A 20,922-nucleotide genomic window follows, 5' to 3' on the forward strand; every position below is an offset into this window, starting at 1 on the left:
TATTTTGTTATACACAATTGAATAATGACTTGTACTTATAAGTTTATGGTCCAAGTCGGAACATATTTCGATGTAGCTACTATGGGGCATAAGGTATGCATTTTTCATCGGATTTTAACGAAAGGTGGTTTAGATATATATCCCCGAGGTTGTGGGTATCCAAAGTTTGGCCCAGCCGAACTTAAGCCATCTGAACACCTTTACCGAAGTCTGTCAAAATCGGCCTAGAGTTAGATATATCGTCTATATTTTGATATCTCCCAACTTATGCTTCTCTCCATCGATATTTTATTTTTTATCTAAGTATCGATTGATATTTTGCTTATCGATATTATCGGCAAAGTAAAATTATTGCAAAATTTAACAAAAATATCCTGTAAGATACATTGCGCCTCCGACGCATTTATTTTGATTCTATATAAATCGATCTTCCGATTTTCATTTCTCATTTTCGTTTGAAATATGGTGATGGGAAATTATCGATATCGTTGCTATCGATATATATTATTAGAAATATCGAATGTCGCGATTATCGATAGTTTACCAGCTCTAACCTAATAGTAGCCTTTGTTATGTGAATTCTAAGTAGTGTTTCTTGTGTTTCATTAGGCATTTTTTTCGTTTTAAGCTATCCAGACTCACGTCCAAATTTGTTTCACATATCTGGCTTGTTCGTTAATGTCACCTACAGCTACCACTTCATGTTAATTACTTCAAAATATGCATGTTAGCATAACAAATCTACGAAAGTATGCATGGTCCCTCTGGATCATGTCCAAGGGAGGTTAGGAATTTTTGTAATTCTTTTCTATTATTCGGTTGTCCAATGCTAACCAGTAGTCCATTCACTCCCTCACTTATTGTGTTGGGAATGGCAAATAATCTTAAAATGCAAATATTTTTCTTTTTGGTTGACTTATATTCGTTGCAGTGTCTTTTGAAGGGAGTTGCTTTCAACATTTGGCATATTTGTGACCCTATGGTAGACATATAGTTTTTTCCTTGTTCGCTTGTCATGGTGGCTCATGCTGCCAATTTTGCCAATTGGTGGCAGTGGGTGTAGTTTTCGAAATAGACTCCTAACGAATGTCTTACTTCTCAAGTGTGGGTGGTCATTTCAAACCACAAAGAGAAAAAAAAAACAATAATCAACCAAGCCAGAGGAGCGAGGGAAGAAAGGCAAACATTACAATAATTGTTTGAAATGTCTTTTAAAAGCGAAAGTCCAATTGGTTAGCAGGCTAGGGAAACAGTAATGAAACTCAGTGTATAGAGCAAAATAAAACAAAAATCCAACTATCCAAGTGACAGACATTCAAACGGAGCGCCATTGAGATTAGACGTTGTAATGTTTGAAGTACCTACCTACAAATATTCGATTGAGTCTCTCGCTAACTTTTCGTTGTAACTAAAAACCCAAAATGCAAATGTAGCAAAAATTTATATGTAATTTTTCCGCATTAGATATCGCCTTGGTACAAAAAAAAAAAAAAAAGAAACCATAACGCCGCCACTGCTGACTGCATGGCTAGCTGCTAGGTGGCTGGCTGTCGGCTGGCCAAATGAAATGCGACAGTCCAAATATGCCACACTGAAATTGAAGTGGTTTTCTTAATTCCGAAGAAACAAAAAACAAATGGTTTTTGGGCTTTTAAAAACTACACTCGGCAAAACACAGCACGAATTGTCAATGGCCTAATGTTTTATAATTTTTGCAATATTAGTGGGCCTTTTTTTCCTTCCATTTCTGTTTCTCTACTTCACAGCGTGGGTTAACTAAATTCTGAGTGATTTTCATATAAATAGCTGCGTCTTGGGTTTCTTTCCTTCTATCCTTTTGGACATACTAAATCAAAACTATGATTTAGATTTAGACTCTCAGTAGCCACAGCAAATGAATGAAATATTTAATCAGACAGTTCATGAGTCGTGGCATTTGGACTTGCTTCACAATCTCCACTTACGAATTCCAGTTATAACATTTGGGCCTAGGCCTTCTAGATATAGACGTGAAACATGAGCTCCTATATAAGCATGAGTTGGCAAAATAAAATTCCAATTGCGTAAATTGAACTTTAATTTAATTGGCAGTATGCTAAGACATGCTCTTAGAGTTTTATTTTTTTAAGATTTACTTAAGATTTATGATCATAGAAATAAACATGAATGTTACAAACATAAAAATATATCGTACGATTTATATGTAAAACAAATACAAAGCAAAATGTTAACAAGCCTTGTAAGAAGGAAGTTAAGACTATGCAAGAGGGTAACGACTTTGAAGTAAATCTTGGGTCATAGTCGAAGTAGAAATGCACACACAATAAATAATATGGTGTTCAATATATAAGTTAAATTATTGTATCTGAAGTGTCATATTTTTGAATAGAAATGGAACCCTAGAGTATAATACCTGCTACCGCACTATGTAAACAATTATTGTTCTTTGACATAATTGTCAATTCTACTGAAATGATTTTCTATCGGTCAGCAAAGTCTGATCAAGTGGACAATAAGTGAATAGGTGTTTGTTATCTTTGTTCGAACCTATAGAGCTCCCCTAACCTCAAGCCTCAAGAGACTGTGGCTAGACTAAACTCACTTCACCTTAATTGGTTACGACAGAACATTCGTACCACTAGCCCAATATAGAATAGCGTTCCAAGCGCCTCGATATCCTGCGCTCCTAGTAAAATCTCTAACACCAAGTTTCGAGATGTCTTTCACCACTAGACTATAATCTCCCTCTGAATTTAGTAATTTAAGTTTTCCCCGCGAACATCCAAATAAACAGAGGATGTTTAGAATGATCTAGCTGGCCCAGTGCACTTTGGTATATCCTAAAATGGTTTTTTATTAAAAATATAAATTTTGCGCCCTTCTCCGATCCATTTTATTTAATGTGATTTGAGAAGTTGTTATCTTCTTTCAAGTACGTTTCATAAAAGTTTTTTGGGGATGGAGCGACTCCCAATCACTTGAGCCTCAAATTTGGATATCAGATTCGTACTCTACTCCTAAAGACCTTTCATTAGAGAAATTGTCTTCCAAACAAACAACTCATGTCCGTTTGAAGGTTGTTTTTGAGGGCGGGGTGGCTCCAGATACATGGCGTCAAATTGGAATATTATATTCGTACTCTACTGCCAGAGACCTTTTATTTGAGTCCCACATTGTGACGTTCGACCCAAGTGTCGCGTATAGTGTTATATGTGCTTACCACATTTACCTATAGGTCCTATCCTGCAAGACTTTGATGCACGTATATATATTGGGTTGACCAAAAAGTAATTGCGGATTTTTTAAAAGAAAGTAAATGCATTTTTAATAAAGCTTAGAATGAACTTTAATCAAATATATAATTGCCATTTTTTTGATAACATTTTGCGATCTTCCTGGCAAATTTAGTATTCCACGCTCATAAAACTTCTGGCCTTTACCTGCAAAAAACTGAACCAAGTGCGATTTTATAGCCTCATCATTGCCGAAAGTTTTACCATTTAAGGAGTTCTGCAAAGATCGAAATAAATGGTAGTCTGATGGTGCAAGGTCAGGGCTATATGGTGGATGCATCAAAAGTTCCCAGCCAAGCTCACTCAGATTTTGGCGAGTGACCAAAGATGTGTGCGGTCTAGCGTTGTCCTGGTGAAATATGACACCTTTACGATTGACCAATTCTGGTCGCTTCTCCTTGATGGCTGTATTCAATTTGTCCAATTGTTGACAGTAAACATCCGAATTAATCGTTTGGTTCCTTGGAAGCAGCTCAAAATATACCACACCCTTCCAATCCCACCAAACAGACAGCATAACCTTCATTTGGTGGATATCAGCCTTTGAAGTGGTTTGAGCTGGTTCACCATGCTTGGACCATGATCGTTTTCGACTAACGTTGTTGTAAACAATCCATTCAAGTCCAAGACTTTTTATGTGATAATGAACGGTTGATTTTGGTATATATAACTTCTCTCCTATCTCACGCTCAGTTACATGACGATCCAATTCGATTAATGCTTAAAATTTGCTTAAAATTTGTCAACGCCGACTATATGAAAAATCTGCAATTACTTTTTGGACAACCCAATATAACCTATCTTTGATCACCGCAAAGATAGGTTCATCCATGGGTACCAAAACAATCCTACGAATCTGGACTAGTGTACCCCTTTGGTAGGGCACCTTCGCAGATTCCTAATGTTCCATGAGTAAAGTTAAAGTGAAAGGAACACTTTCAAATTTGAGCCGATATGGCCCATTTTCAATTCTCAACGATGTACATCAATAAGAAGTACTTGTATAAAATTTCAAGCGGATAACTTCATTCGTTCGAGCGCCATCGTGAATTCGACAGACGGGCAGGCGGACATGGTTCAATATATAATTTATAGGATTGTGGATAAATATTTTGAGGTTTTAAAAACTGAATGACTAGATTAGTAAACCTCCATCCTGTGGCGGGAGGTACCAAATTCTGTAGGATCATAGATCCTAAATGAACTGAAAAACGTTTTTATACCCATCAATATAGGATGGAGTATAACCAATTTTTTATGTTCTTGCTAGGATTCGAACCCAGGCATCAGGCGTCATAGGCGGACAAGCTAACCTCGGGACTACGGTGACCTCCAATGTACACTCACGGTAAATCTGTCTGCTGACTTTTTTAGTTAATTTTGCTGTTATTACAGCACTAGTTCTGCTGTTATAGCAAAAAGTTTGCAATTTCAGTAGAGCAGGGAGACTGCTGCGAAGTCTGTTATTTGCTGCTTCTTAATACCATTGAAGAAATGGTTTAGGGTATCTCAATAGGAGAATATATGACACTAAATACCGGGGCCGGATGGTATATCAACACTTGTATGAATGACAAACTCTGGCGGGACTTACTGGCCATTTTAGAGTGATGTCGTTTGAACAGAGTAGATCTTAATGCATGTAATGCCCAGTGGTGTTTGCCATGTGTTGCCATGTGTTGTCACATAAACGATTCAATGACTCTTTATAATCGTCATTATTTATCGGCGGTATAGATGTTAAGCAGTCAGATGCTCTTGATGTTCTAGGAATGAGGATGCAATGTGAAGTCCCTTAATCAAAACGCGTTTCGAAAAAAAAAAACATTTAAGTGCTTAGGCTTTCTTAAGCGTTGCAAAAGGTATTTCAATTCCTCTGATCTCAATATCTTTGCAACATTCATCAGGTCTTAGATGGAATATAACTACCATGTATGGGCAGGGGCTCCGAAATCTTCCTTGGAGCTACTTGACCGGTTTCAGAAGACAGCGATGGTGTAGGTCGACAATAGTCTCCAAATCTATTGTTGTTCTTTAGCATCTTCGGAATGTGTGCAGCGTGGAGCTATACATCTTCTTATCCCTGAAGTATAGAGGTTCACCAGGGACACAAGATGTTGTAGCAACGCACACCAGTATTGGCCAGCTTACCAAACCCTGCATTACTGGGAAAACTCAGTTTTTGCTAGGTATAGGTATATTTGCTGAAACAAGAAACAATGTATGCTCCTATAGCTGTCCAATTTTAAAGCTATGTTGGCAACTCTTGTTTGTTAGTTCAGCAATAATATGTAACCCTTACTTAAAATGATTTTGTAGTTAAAACAGCAGATTTTGTAAGCCGATCTAGCCATGTCTGTCTGTCTTTTGAAATCACGATATCATTCAAACGAATTAAGTTATTTTATGATATGTTGTGCTATGCTAGAACCCTAAATTTTTTACGAGGTGATGTTCAGTTAAGCTCTTAAATACGCCTAGAGGCCTTAATTTTTTTTTTAATTCGGGTGGTACTTAGTGTGTAAAGTATACTTATGTAATGTTCTTCAACCACAATACTAGATAGATCCCACAATAAAACTTTTTGAGGTCTTAAAGGCCTTAAGTTTTATTTCATTCGGCATAAATTTTATATGAAATGCATTTATTTCTTCTGAAATGATAATCAGCTCTTTTCTCCCCATCATTGTCCACCTTGCCAATTGTAGTGTATTCAAAATGATCCTTAACAACATGCGTTTCATTTTGACAGCCAATAAAAAACGCACTAAGATTATAAATCTTTTGCGAAAACCTAAAACACATTTCGCTTTTAATTAAATTGTATTGAAAAAAATTGTTATCACGATTCGTTAGACAGACATTTTTTTTAGTTCAAAATTATTCTATGCGTGTTACTTATAACAGCCGGCAACACCTTAAGGAAGTTGATCAATTTTTTTCTGAACTCTTACAAAGCTTTAAGGGGGCATAAATACGTTTCACACAACTTTGTCTGTTTATGGATGGTGTTAATAAAACGAAACATATAAGCGGAAAATAACGATCACAATGTAAGCAAGTAATGCGTTTAGAAAGGAAACCGGTCTAATCTATCAAAGAATGGTCTAATCTTTGTGATTTGAAAGAAAAAAAATAAGAATAAATAAAAGGAGTGTAAGCTTAAAATACTTCAAATATAGGCAGTAAATGTTAGTGGGTCATAGACGTATTTAAGTAAGAAGGATATCAATCTTAGGCAAATATCGAAAAGAATTAAACTCGTGTGAAACTAGTGGCATTTGTTCTTATTCTGAAGCGATGAAACCTTCAATTGAAGTTTTTGCTATCCTTTGTGCAAAAGATATGCCTAAAGATTGCTTAAAATGCGTATTTAATACTTAATTTTATTTAAAAAAAAACTTCTCCGGCCGAAGAACAGAGACATGCAACAGGAAAAGAGTAGAAATAAGTCTAAACTTGATATTCAATGTCGATCTAATCATGGCCTTCCATCTGTCGAAATCACTATTGCCCTCCAGCCGAAGAAACCCTAGGCGCTTAAAATTTTGCACTGAATTTCTTAGTGATGAAAGTCGTTGGGTCCATTATATAAAAGTTTTTGGAATTTTATATCTAGCTTCCATTTCCATAAAGAATTGGTTGAAGTTGGTCTTCCAAAGCAATTTTATTTGGATATTAAGAGACCCTAGAAGAATAGAGACACTCTTCGTCCTACAACTTATATGGTAGCACTAGCTGACCCGGGCCCGCTCCGCTGAGCCTTCTTTTACTTTATATGGAACAAAAGTTTCCTTGGAATATTTATTTTCGAAGATCTTTTAGTGAAATACCATGCTTACTTGACTAACAGTTTAACAATATAAGTGCCTTTATCTGAATCCCATATGATCTCTATTGGACTACGAATTTAAGTTTGGATGTAAGGTGTACTCCATTCTTAAAATACTTCATTTCAGTCCGATATTCTCATGATGTCTGATTTAGTGGTGTTTTCGAGGGAGAGGTGGTCCCCCAGATACTTGGCCCTGAAATAATATCAGCATGGTGCTCTTCTCTCAAATACCATTTATTTAAACCCCATATTGCCATTGACTTAAGGGGAGTTTACAGGATGAGGCGTCCCCCAAACACATGGCCCCAAAATATTGGGTTGCCCAAAAAGTAATTGCGGATTTTTTTAAAGAAAGTAAATGCATTTTTAATAAAGCTTAGAATGAACTTTAATCAAATATACTTTTTTTACACTTTTTTTCTAAAGCAAGCTAAAAGTAACAGCTGATAACTGACAGAAGAAAGAATGCAATTACAGAGTCACAAGCTGTGAAAAAATTTGTCAACGCCGACTATATGAAAAATCCGCAATTACTTTTTGGGCAACCCAATAGGTTATCAAATTCTTTTTATGATCTCAAATACCTTTCATTTGAGCCACATATTGGCATGGTCGTAAAATTTTTTCCCTTTGGGGATGTTTTGGGGAAGGGGTGATGCCCTAAATACATGGTCCTACATTTGGATATCAAATTCGTAAAAAAATGCTGTTTGTGGGGTATTTTGGGAAAAGGGTAGACTCCCAGAAAATTGGTTCCTAAAATGGGTATCAATTCTTGCGCTACCCTCCAATACCTTTCATTAAAGCTCCACATTGACATGGTCGGTAAATATGTCATATATATATCTATATATCATATATCTATATATCATTTATTTGAACCCCATATTGCCATTGCTCTCAAAATTGGATATCAAATTTGTTTTCTAATCTGATTTAATCTGCTTATTGGAAAAGTCAGCAAATATGTCCGGTTTGGGGTATTGGCCCTAAAAACTACGAATATTTAGTTCCACTCTAAGACCCAAATTGTCTTGGTGAACAATACGTCCTATTTGGGCCCAGTTGGCCCCAAATGTTGATATTAGATACGTGGTCTACTCCTTGGGTGGTGTTGTGGGGGTGGCGTGGTCCCATAGACACTTTTCCTGAATATTGATATCAAATTCGTGCTTTACTCCCAAAGACCTTTCATTTGAGCCCCATATTACTATGGTCGTGAATTTGTCCCCTTGGGGGTTGTTTTTGGGGAGAGGCGCGCACAAACACTTGGTCCCATATTTGGATATCAGATTCGTATTCTACATTCAAATACCTTTTATTTAAGCCCCATATTCCCATGGTCAGAAAATAAGTATTGTTTGTGGGTTGTTTTGGGAAAGGGGTGGACCCCCAGAAACGTGATCCTACATTTGGATATTAGATTCGTATTCTTCTCGCAAATACCTTTCATTTGAATCCCATATTGCCTTGGTCGGTAAATATGTCCGATTTAGGGTTGTTTTGGGGCTTGGGGTGGTCCCCCTAGCACTTGGTCAGACAATTGGATATCAGATACGTTTTCTTATCCTAAATACCTTTCATTTGAGTCCCATACTGACGTGATTGGTCTAAATATATGTTTGGTAGGTTTTAGGGTGGGGCGCCCCTCTAGGTACCCCATCCGAAATTTGGATACCAAATTTTTATTTTTAGGATACTATATGAGAGCAAACAAAATTTCGCTTAAATCGCACCACCCATCTCCGAGATCTGGTGTTTCTGAAAATTAGGGTAAGGGGGAGGGTCCGCCCCCCCCCCCCCCTTCAGATATCACAAAATTTAGTATCCTATTTTTACCACGGGGTCATTATGCACCATCTGTGAAAATGTCAAGCAAATCGGTTCAGACGTTTCTGAGTCTATAAGGAACATACAAACAAACACAAATTGATTTTTATATATTGGGTTGCCCAAAAAGTAATTGCGGATTTTTCATATAGTCGGCGTTGACAAATTTTTTCACAGCTTGTGACTCTGTAATTGCATTCTTTCTTCTGTCAGTTATCAGCTGTTACTTTTAGCTTGCTTTAGAAAAAAGTGTAAAAAGTGTATTTGATTAAAGTTCATTCTAAGTTTTATTAAAAATGCATTTACTTTCTTATAAAAAATCCGCATTTACATTTTGGGCAACCCAATATAAGATTATGGGCAGAATTAATCAGTTGAACAAATGGTATGATCTTTTAGGAAGAATTCTATTGATTTAAACCAGGAAACCTTTCCCCAAGGAGATCATCCCGAAAATTTGCAGGTGGCAGGTGTTCTTTGGAATTCAAATCCAGCTACCTGTATGAACTGAATCAACACCGCCTTCTTGATCTATGGCTTTTTAAGCAATTCAAGTATAAGTGTCTCCATAAATTCTTAGATATTAATTAAATATGTAAATAGAACAACTGTTCTCATTGGGGCCTTTCCACCAACCTGTCTTATTTATTTTAGTAGTTTTTTTTTCACATAACCATTTTCTAGTCGATTAATCTTTATGTACGGCATAACACACATTAAAAAAAAACGCATGACTATTACAAGAATCAGAGACAAATTATAATTATGGTCTTAATAGGTTTGATCGCACCATGGCATATTAATCAACATCATTGCTGAAGAATGTAGCAAACTGGTTACAGGAAAAAACCAATAAAAACTATGTATGTAGAAATATTACGCACTTAGAAAAAGGTGGGCTGTATTTAAGTTATAAACAGGATGAAGTTGAAAAATAACTGCCTTTACTTTTTTTTGATATGTACCGTGGGCTTTAAGTGATACAGTAGGCAGGCGTCTAGTCCTAATCTCAATAATATGTGAACTAGTGTTCCCAAAGATCTACTTGGGGAGCTATATTAGGCCTCCGATTTGGTTTAAAAAAATCAATCAGTTTACATGGAAGCTACATAAGGTTGTGCCCTGATTTGAACCATACTTGATCTGCATGTTGAATGTCGTCGGAAAACATATCAGCTAAGTCGAATTGAAGTTTCGCCTTCTAGAGGTTCTAATGCCTTCTGTGAACATGGCACATCCCAAATCGTTTGGTTGCCCAGCCATAGCTGTGCAAGGGAGAATGAAAGAGCAGATGATTTGACGGTGAAGGCCATAGGACTGCCTCAATAAACTTGGTTAACTCGAAGCCTTTCGGGTCGCCACAGTCCGAGTTAAGGGCATCGGCGACGAACGGACATGTAACATTATGGAATAGCGAAACCGTCGGTAGGGCAACGAAAATCCTATGAGCAGATACGGATCGTGTAAAGACGAGGCTAATACTGAAAGGAACTAAGAAGAAGGTCAGTATCGCTTTCGGTATCATAACGGAACACATAGAACTAAGAGCTCACTTATGGAAACTAGCTGCGGCTAGTTGTGGGGGTGATGTGGGGAAGATGATGAGACGTTTAAGCATTTCCCATGCCATTTCCCGGTTTTCGCTGCTAAGAGACACCAGCACGTAGGCGGGCACAATAGCAGACATAAACCAACCTAGGGGCGTGGTATGGAAACAATTAGGAATTTTGTAAGTAGCACGCAATTCCTGTCTGAGATTTCCTTTTTCGAGGTTACTTCTTATACTCTTTACCACAGGATGAGGGCTAACTAAATTCGTCATTCCGTTTGTAACACTTTGAAATATTCGTCTAAGATCGCATAAAGTATATATATTCTTGATCGCCATAAAATTTTAAGTCGATCTAACCATGTCCGTCTGTTTACCCATCCGTCCGCCTGTCTGTGGAAAGCACGCTAACTTTCGATGGAGAAAAGCTAGGCGCTTGAAATTTTAAACAAATACTTCTTATTAGTGTAGGTCGGTTGGGATTACAAATGGACCATATCGGTGCATGTTTTTATATAGCTGCCATATAAACCTATCATGGATCTTGATTTCTTGAGCTGACATTTTTCATTAGTTGTTTTGTTATGACTTCCAACAACTGCGCTAAGTATGGTCAACATCGGTCTATAACCTGATATAGCTGCCATATTAACCAATCAGGGAACTTGACTTCTTGAGCCTCCAAACGGCGTAATTATTATCCGATTTGCCTTCAATTTTGCTTGAAGTGTTTTGCTTTGTCTCGCAACAACTATGCCAAATTTTGTCGAAATAGCTTCATAACCTCACATAGCTCCCATATAAATCTATCTCCCGATTCTTATTCTTAAGCCTCTAGAGTGCACGATTCTTATCTGATTTGACTGAAATTTTGTACATCGGTTTCTCCAAAGATCTTATACATGCATGCCAAATCGGTCTATGGCATGACATAGCTCCCATTTCAAACGATTTCTCGATTTTACTTCTTGACCCCCAAAGCAGAGCAATTCTTATCCGAAATGGCTGAAATTTTACACAATGACGACTACTATGGTCGTAACTTGACAAATGCGATCCATGGTGGATGATATATAAGAATCGACACGGCCGAATTTACCACAATTTTACTTGTTAGTACTTAGAGCACACAACAAGCGGTTTATTGGCTTTAAATTCCGAAGGGCGCCAGTTTCTCGACTGTCTCAGTCTAAGGGCAAACCATGTTGCTGCGTATTTAACGTACAGATGAAAATGTCTCACATTGAGTATAACATTGAGTGCTTTCCGTAAAGCACTATCTTTTGCCCAGCGATACTCTGCCCCTTCTCAATCAGTTTGTGGAGACTGCCTCTCAAAACCCGATGCCCAAACACCTTTAGTTGAGAATCTGGCTAAACATAAGAGTAAACGTGGAGTGTACCGTTGCTGACTCCCCCCTCGACGTTTATTTTCCAGTTCTCTTTCTGGTTAAAAGCTTTGCGCGTGCTTTCACTTCCTGCGTGGGCTGCAGCTTCACCCAGCCCAGAAGAAGCCCATTGAAGGTGAAAAGCATTAGCTCATTTCTCCTTGGCATTAATGCGAAGCCAATTGTCAGTCCCTAATCCAGACAGCTTTCTTAGTAGCGCCTCTAGGACGAGGTTCATAACAATATGGAGAAACCTGCCTTCCCCCAAATGTCATCTGCGAGAGTGTCGTATCGATAACCCAGAGCAACCACAAATGGGATTAAAGCCATCTTAGTCCTTATCTTTCGAATAGATTCCTTTAATAGCTATTCGTTGATAATTCTAGTCATTGATGCCAGGACAGGGCATCAATGGTTGAGAATTGGTAAACATTTATTGTACCGTCCTGGGCTTATAGTACATAACAACTGATGATCGTATTTAGCCATCATAGATAGCGGCAACTTCAATGTGTTCAGCAAATTCAAATTTTTAAAAATTTGCCCGTGAACATTCCATTAGGGAACGGTGGATTACTTCCCTTACATCAATGAGTGCTGTCCGATATAAGTTTAAGCGCAATGACAATGGACCTCATTTTTATTGATGCCAGGTCAGGACATCCACAGGCGATAATTGGTAAACACCTTATGTACCGTCCCTGGCTTAGAGCCCATAACTCCTGACGAGCATATTTAGCCTTCAACGATAGCGGCAACTCAATGTATTCAGCAAATGCACATTTTTGAAAATTTGCCCATCAATATTTCACTAAAGTACAGCGGGGATATGTCCTCCATATCAATGAGTGCTCCAATACAAGTTTATGCTCAATAATAAGGGAACTCATTTTTATTGCCCGAACGATTTGCCGTAAAATCAACACCACTTAGTACAGAGAAGTTTACAGGAGCTGATTACCTAAGGTAAATATTGAGTTGCCCAAAAAGTAATTGCGGATTTTTTAAAAGAAAGTAAATGCATTTTTAATAAAACTTAGAATGAACTTTAATCAAATATACTTTTTTACACTTTTTTTCTAAAGCAAGCTAAAAGTAACAGCTGATAACTGACAGAAGAAAGAATGCAATTACAGAGTCACAAGCTGTGAAAAAATTGATTGATTGTGACTATATGAAAAATCCACAATTACTTTTTGGGCAACCCAATACCTCACGTGGAGGGGATAACCACCGCTGTAATTTTTATACCCTCCACCACAGGATGGGGGAGTATACTAATTTCGTCATTCTGTTTGTAACTACACGAAATATTCGTCTGAGACCCCATAAAGTATATATAATCTTGATCGTCGCAACATTTTATGTCGATCTAGCCATGTCCGTCCGTCTGTCTGTCGAAGGCACGCTAACTTCCGAAGGAGTAAAGCTAGCCGCTTGAAATTTTGCACAAATACTTGTTGTTAGTGTAGGTCGGTTGGTATTGTAAATGGGCCATATCGGTTCATGTTTTGATATAGCTGCCATATAAACCGATCTTGGGTCTTGACTTCTTGAGCCTCTAGAGTGCGCACTTCTTATCCGATTGGAATGAAATTTTGCACGACGTGTTTTGTTATGATATCCAACAACTGTGCCAAGTATGGTTCAAATCGGTTCATAACCTCATATAGCTCTCATATATACAGATCTGGGGACTTGACTTCTTGAGCTTATAGAGGGCGCAATTCCTTTCAATAACTGTGCCAAATAAGATTCAAATCGGTTCATAACCTAATATAGCTGCCATATAAACCGATCTAGGATCTTGACTTCTTGAGCCTCTAGAGGTCGCAATTATTATCCGATTTGCCTGAAATTTTGTACGACGGATCCTCTCATGAAATATGTGTTTATACGTGTTTATTATGGTCTGAATCGATCTATAGCCCGATACAGCTCCCATATAAATCGATCTTCTTGAGCCCCCAAAGGGAGCAATTCTTATTCGAATTGGCTGACAATCTACACAGGTCTCCAACATATAATTTAATTGTGGTCCAAACCGGACCATATCTTGATATCGCCCTAATAGCAGAGCAAATCTTTTCCTATATCCTTTTTTGCCTAAGAAGAGATGCCGGGAAAAGAACTCGACAAGTGCGATCCATGGTGGAGGGTATATAAGATTCGGCCCGGTCGAACTTAGCACGATTTTACTTGTTTTTTGATGTTCTTGTCGGGATTTGAAACCAGCCCTTAAGCGTCAAAGGCGGATATGCTCACCTCTGAGCTATGGTGGCTCATTGTGTCCAGCACTGAACTCTAAGGTGAAATAGATCAGACTTTTTGGAATTCATTCCAAGCCAATAGAGAGTCCCAAATAACCTAAATAATATAAATTCCTACTTGTCGCGTTCCCCCAGTCACTATCATTAGGATCAAAGGATATTCGTCGTGGTCAGCTGTGCATTGTACAGAGTAGTTATTCTTGAGTATTGAGTATTAGGTTTGTGTCTTAAGTCTTTTCTATTTAAAAAAGAGTAGAGTTATTAAACATTCTGTCATTGAATGTTAGAGCGTCTCATGCTAAATTCCTTAACGTATTTCTGTAAGTTTTTTATACACAAGCTTTACAGTCTAAGGATCGCTAATTATAGACCTCTGAAATATTCTCTTTTTGCTATGATATTTTTTATTAAATTCTTCAATTGTTTTGCAATGACTTGTCGTTGTCGAACATTGTATAATTAACCATTATTTTTTGTCATTTTTTCACGCAAAATTTTTATGGTTTTCCATAGATTTCTATGTGCAAAATAAGAAACGTGTAACCTTCAACGGCAATATGAAAACAAAAATGTATGTTATCGTACAATTATGACATTCACGGTTTAATGATTTTGTGATTGTTATAAACCAGCAGAAGATAAAGAAGAAAAACTAATTTTGAAAATCTTCATGAAACATGAAAAAAAAAAATAATGAAAACATAATTGTTTGGAAACGGATGCTAAACTATGGCCATAAAATTAAACGATTCCCATTAAAAATTGTTAATGTTATCAAATTAGAATGTAGCTTGTACGGAAACAAGGTTTAAGTGCATGGTTTTTAGAGGAAAATATTTGTGGTGTGTGTGAGTGTAGCCGGAAAATTTTTGGTGTATCACAGTTTCTACATCGTCGACAAAAATTAAAAACGATTTGGCGAAGTCTTTTAAAATTAAGCTATTAGGCTATTAAGAGCTGAAGCTTAGTATGGTACATAATTTGTTCATGGATAGGTTAAGATTGAAGCCTCTTATGAGCTTCATCTTTTATTTTCATTTCATTTATATGATTTGTTTAGTAGTTTAAGCAATGACTGATTTTCAGATTTTTCCTTCTTAGAGTGTGGATGAAATTCTTCAATAGTGGGATGCATTTGTCTGCAATATAAACTACAACTGCATCAAGTATATTCATTTTTATACCCACCACTGCGTAGGCAAGAACAGAATGTCGTATTGATAAACCAGAGCAACCACAAAAAGGATTAAATCCATCTTAGTCCTTATCTTTCGATTCGATTCCCTTAATAGCGAGAGTGTAGATGTTTTATTTTTAGTCAAACTTCTACGAAATTCTTCAATAATGGGATGCATTTGTCTGCAATATAGTCTATTGGGTTGCCCAAAAAGTAATTGCGGATTTTTTAAAAGAAAGTAAATGCATTTTTAATAAAATTTTGAATGAACTTTAATCAAATATACTTTTTTTACACTTTTTTCTAAAGCAAGCTAAAAGTAACAGCTGATAACTGACAGAAGAAAGAATGCAATTACAGAGTCACAAGCTGTGACTATATGAAAAATCCGCAATTACTTTTTGGGCAACCCAATACAACTGCATCAAGTATATTCATTTTTATACCCACCACCGAAGGATGGGAGTATATTCATTTTGTCATTCCGTTTACAACACATCGAACTATCCGTTTCCGACCCTATGAAGTTAATATATTCTTGATCAGCTTAAAAATCTAAGACGATCTAGCCATGTCCGTCTGTCTGTTGAAATCACCCTACAGTCTTTAAAAATAGAGATATTGAGCTGAAATATTGCACAGATTCTTTTTTTCCATAAGCAGGTTAATTTGGAATGTGGGCTACATCGGACTATATCTTGATACAGCCCCCATAAAGACCGATCCCCCGATTTAGGGTCTTAGGCCCACAAAAGCCACATTTATTATCCGATTTTGCTGAAATTTGGGACAGTGCGTTGCATTAGGCCACTCGACATTCAATCTGGTCCAGATCGGTCCAGATTTGGATATGGCTGCCATATAGGCCGATCCGCCGATTTAGGGTCTTGGGCCCATAAAAGGCGCATTTTATGTCCGATTTTGCCAAAATGTGGGACAGTGAGTTGTGTACGGCCCTTCGACATCCTTCTTCTATTTGCCCCAGATCGGTTCAGATTTGGATATAGCTGCCATATAGACCGATCTCTCGATTTACGGTCTTGGCCCCATAAAAGTCGCATTTATTATCCGATTTCGCCGAAATTTGTGACAGTAAGTTATGTTAGGCCCCTCAACATCTTTCTACAATATTGCCCAGATCGGTTCAGATTTAGATATAGCTGCCATATAGACCGATTTCTCGATTTAAGGTCTTGGCCCCATAAAAGTCGCATTTATTATCCGATTTCGCCGAAATTTGTGACAGTAAGTTATGTTAGGCCCCTCAACATCTTTCTACAATATGGCCCAGATCGGTTCAGATTTAGATATAGCTGCCATATAGACCGATCTCTTGATTTAAGGTTTTGGGCCCATAAAAGGCGCATTTATTATCTGATTTCGCCGAAATTTGTGACAGTGAGTTATATTAGGCCCCTCAACATCTTTCTGCAATATGGCCCAGATCGGTTCAGATTTGGATAGAGCTGCCAAATAGACTGATCTCTCGATTTAAGGTCTTGGGCCCATAAAAGGCGCATTTATTGTCTGATTTTGCCGAAATTTGTGACATTATTGTAGGCCCCTCGACATCTTTCTGCAATATGGGCCAGATCGGTTCAAATTTGGATATAGCTGGCATATAGACTGATCGCTCGATTTAAGGTCTTGGGCCCATAAAAAGCGCATCTATTATCCGATTTCGCCGAAATTAGGGACAGTGAGTAGTGTTAGGCCCTACTACATTATTCTTCAATTTAGCTCAGATCGGTCCAGATTTGGATATAGCTGCCATATAGACTGATCTCTCGAAATAAGGTTTTGGGCCCATATTGTCCCATTTCTTCGAAATTTGGGACAGTGGGTTGTGTTAGGCTCTTCAACAACTTTCTGCATTATTGCCCAGATTGGTTCAGATGTGGATTTAGCTGCCATATAGACCGATCTCTCGATTTTAGGTTTTATGCCCATAGAAGGCGCATTTATTGTCCGATTTCGCTGAAATTTGGGACAGTGGGTTGTGTTAGGCTCTTTGACAACTTTCTAAATTTTTGCCCAGATCGGTCCAGATGTGGATATAGCTGCTATATAGACCGATCTCTCGCTTTAAAGTCTTGGCCCCATAAAAGACACATTTATAATCCGATTTTGCTCAAATCAGACACATTGACTTATATTGGGCTTTTCGACATCCGTGTCGTATATGGTTCAAATCGATCTATATTTGGATATGGCTAGAGACTAATATTTTGTTCTGTAAAATTGAACAATGACTTGTGCTTATTAGACCATTCAATATCCATGTCAAATTTGGTCCAAATCGTACCATATTTCGACAAAGCATTTATTATGCACTTTTCACCGGATTCTGATGAAAGGTGGTTTATATATATACCCGAGGTGGTGGGTTTCCAAAGTTCTTAAAGCCTTTTTACTTGTTTTTATATAGCCCCGTGAAAATAGTTCTTCCGCAAAGATTTCTTTGGAGTGCTTCTCCTTCTTCTGTTATCTTTGAGCAAAAGATTTGAGACTCAACGGTATAATTCATCAGACTGTCTAGACATGGATTAGGTACCTCCAAAATCCTTGTGCAAGCTTCCATACCACGGGAATTTTTTCTTTTGTTATTTTTTCATATTCGAAAAATTGAGGTTAAAAGGCCGACGCGTTTTATATTTGTCTGCAAATGCAAATTTTGCCCATGAACATTCCACTAAGGAACAGGGGCAAGCCAAATATAATATTTTTCAGATATTAACCTGCATTACACTTGACATCGCAAACCGACATTGCGGAATTATACTTTGGTTGACATGTTGTCGACCATTACGTTACCCAATATCCAAACTGGTTATTGCAGCGAAAGGTATTTGAGGTCGCACTGGATACGAGTAGGCGGACTTTTGCAGGATTAATGGCGATAGAGGAATAAGAGACGGTCGAACACACTTTGTTTTACTGCCCTGCAATTAAAGGGGAGAAGGTACGGGATTATGGATGAACACATCTTTCTACGCGACCACTCCCTCTAAGCACTTAACCCACTCATCATTCTGAATTACTGTAGAAGCCTCTCACAAGAACTTTTCTCCGCTTTGTTATTCCCCTTCCATTTGCTATTTGTTCTACTGCTTTGCAATGTCTGAGGTTAAACTCTATCTGTATTCTTCGTATTCGACTTTTATTCCGTTCTTATTCTTTCTTCTCTAGGGTGAACACTATTTCAAATGATCTCGATAACACCTCAGCTGAACCATTTCAAATTTCAAAGAGTTCTCTCTAGCCGTTCTTAAATGCCATATTTTTTTTTACTAGTTTTTTTGTTCGATTCTATCCCACAGTGGGTCGCGTCGGCAAGGGTTATTGTCAACCGATCGCCTTCCTCAAAAGGAAAAAAAGTGGAAGGTATGCTTAAAATAACTCTAGAGTGCACAAAACGTGTAGGGTTGAAGACAAGCCATCCTCTAGAGATACATACATGTGTATTGGAATACGCTTGTCTGGTCTCTTTATCTACGATCTAGGGATTCACATATTTCTTCTCCTATTCTTGTTATAACTAGGGCATCACAGTGGGTCATCAAAGCATCCAAAGCATTTTGTTTATCTTTTATATTCAACATCTATCTTTTAAGGTATGGAAGTTTGTGCCTCTGTTGTGCCTTAATGGGCAAATTTGCAATTTTCAAGTTTGTGTCTTAAGTCTTTTGTTTTCAAGCATGTTGTCTTTCTTAATATGATATCAATTAGCTAACATCTTCAAAATTTTTAGTTTGTTTCTCAAGTTTTTTGATATCAAAGTAACGCAAATTAAAAGGAAATATAGATTTATCTAGATTTCTAGGTATTGCAGCGTTCATAATAATAATTCTACTCACCCTTGATATAATGATTCCAGCAATGCTAACACGAATTTTTGGTTCCTTAAGCAAACGATATCTCAAATCCACACCATTCCAGAAGGCAATGAAATAACGTTTCACCTATGAAAATAAATGTTGAGACCATAATAAAATTATTATCAAATATAAGCCATCTAGAATAATAATAAAGCGGTAGAATAACAAAATACAATTCTAAAGCGAAACATTTTGAAGCAAATAATTCATAAAGAAACTATTTAAAGCACAAATTATTTTAATATTCTACAAAAGGCAATGATTTATATTCTACAATTTCAAGATTCATATCTTGAAATTTGCAAGACATGTGCCAGCGAAAAGAGGAAGAAAACAATTTTGAAATTCATATTGTGTTATGGTGGTGATTTAAAAAAATACATGGGCAAAATATTCTTATTCAGCCGAATAGGTCTTTGTTGTTGGCAAGAAGAGACACTACATTGTTGGGCACACCTAATTGTTTGGTTTTTATTTTAATGTTTCAAATTGAGGTGGGTCTTTTGTGTATATCCTGACAAGAGCATAAAACTTCACTTGAATTCTTGATCAACAATAAAATAAGAAGTAATTATGGAGAAAAAACTGTTTCAATTGATGTTATAGACTTTTACTTGATAAAAACATTTTTTTTTGACTTTTAATGGAGTTGCTTTGGAATATGAAATTTAATTATTGAAACGAAATGATGAAATTAGTATGCTCCCATCTTAGGGTGGGGGGTATAAGAAACGCTGGCAAGTCTTCTCTCATATCAATAAGTGCTGTTCAATTTTAGTTTTTCTTATGCTAATGGCCTTCTTATTGTTGCCCACTCTCAATGGGGTTCCGACGAACTATATTACATACTAGCTATATTATAATGACTTCATCAAAATTTACCTGCAAATTATCACCACCATGTAAACGATATCCATCATAGTCGACAATAACCAAAACTTCGGGATAAATCATATAGGGTGCATGACGTTTGCCCCTTTTATGGGGCGATCTTTCATCAGCGGCTATGCCATCTTCTGCTTCAAGTTCTTCTTGTTCAACTTCGAGATCGGCCAAGGTATTACGATGAGCTGCTCGTTTGCTACGTTCTTGTGATTTTTCATGTGTAGATAAGTCATCGGGTTCCATAAAAGCTGAAAGTTAAGAAGATATATGAAAAGTTATTAGTTATTATTGTTATAATATTTAGATTTGTTTAGGGATAGAACTGACATTCCAAGCATTTCTATGGAAGCTTGAAAAAGAATCACATCTCCCGAAGAGCATAACACTGCTAAAATGCTGAAGAAGAAAAAGAGCTCCCCGCCTGGGAAAATCAAGCAAGCCATGCCGCAATGTAGACTCCAGACAGTGTAGTTGGAACAGGAAGGAAGGAAGTGCGCACAGCCCCTGAGTCTCCATGGAGGACTGTGACTTCCAAAAGGAGGCTACAGCCATAACGGAAGGGGAAGATAGTGGCTGAGAATGGTAAGGAGTCGTCCTCTTACGCCAGAGTGGCAAGGAAGTACAACAGAGTGGCAAGAAAGTACATCTCTGTTGTACTTCCTTGCCACTCTGGCGTAAGAGGACGACTCCTTACCATTCTCAGCGACCATCTTCCCTTCCGTTATGGCTGTAGCCTTCTTTTGGAAGTCACAGTCCTCCATGGAGACTGACGTATGCAGTCATCAATATCGGCAGTAGATCCGGTAGGATTCCTTCCA

At 37.5% G+C, this 20,922-nt stretch overlaps 1 protein-coding gene and 1 long non-coding RNA gene across 2 annotated transcripts in view; one reads left to right on the forward strand and one right to left on the reverse strand.

The window, feature by feature from the left end:
• The window catches only part of LOC106080863 (A disintegrin and metalloproteinase with thrombospondin motifs like), a 323,287-nt gene that overhangs the window by 28,121 nt on the left and 274,244 nt on the right, over positions 1–20,922 (reverse strand). Inside the window, exons 5-6 of the mRNA XM_059368892.1 lie at positions 20,102–20,352; positions 19,199–19,303 (exon numbers count right to left, since the gene is read on the reverse strand). Coding sequence (XP_059224875.1) covers positions 19,199–19,303; positions 20,102–20,352 — 356 coding nt within the window. The remainder of the gene's footprint in view (positions 1–19,198; positions 19,304–20,101; positions 20,353–20,922) is intronic.
• LOC131997675 (uncharacterized) overlaps positions 1–20,922 on the forward strand; it is a 123,912-nt gene that overhangs the window by 4,519 nt on the left and 98,471 nt on the right. The gene's annotated exons all lie outside the window — the stretch shown is intronic.

The sequence above is a fragment of the Stomoxys calcitrans genome, chromosome 5 (assembly GCF_963082655.1).
Source record: "Stomoxys calcitrans chromosome 5, idStoCalc2.1, whole genome shotgun sequence".
Lineage (NCBI taxonomy): Eukaryota > Metazoa > Arthropoda > Insecta > Diptera > Muscidae > Stomoxys > Stomoxys calcitrans.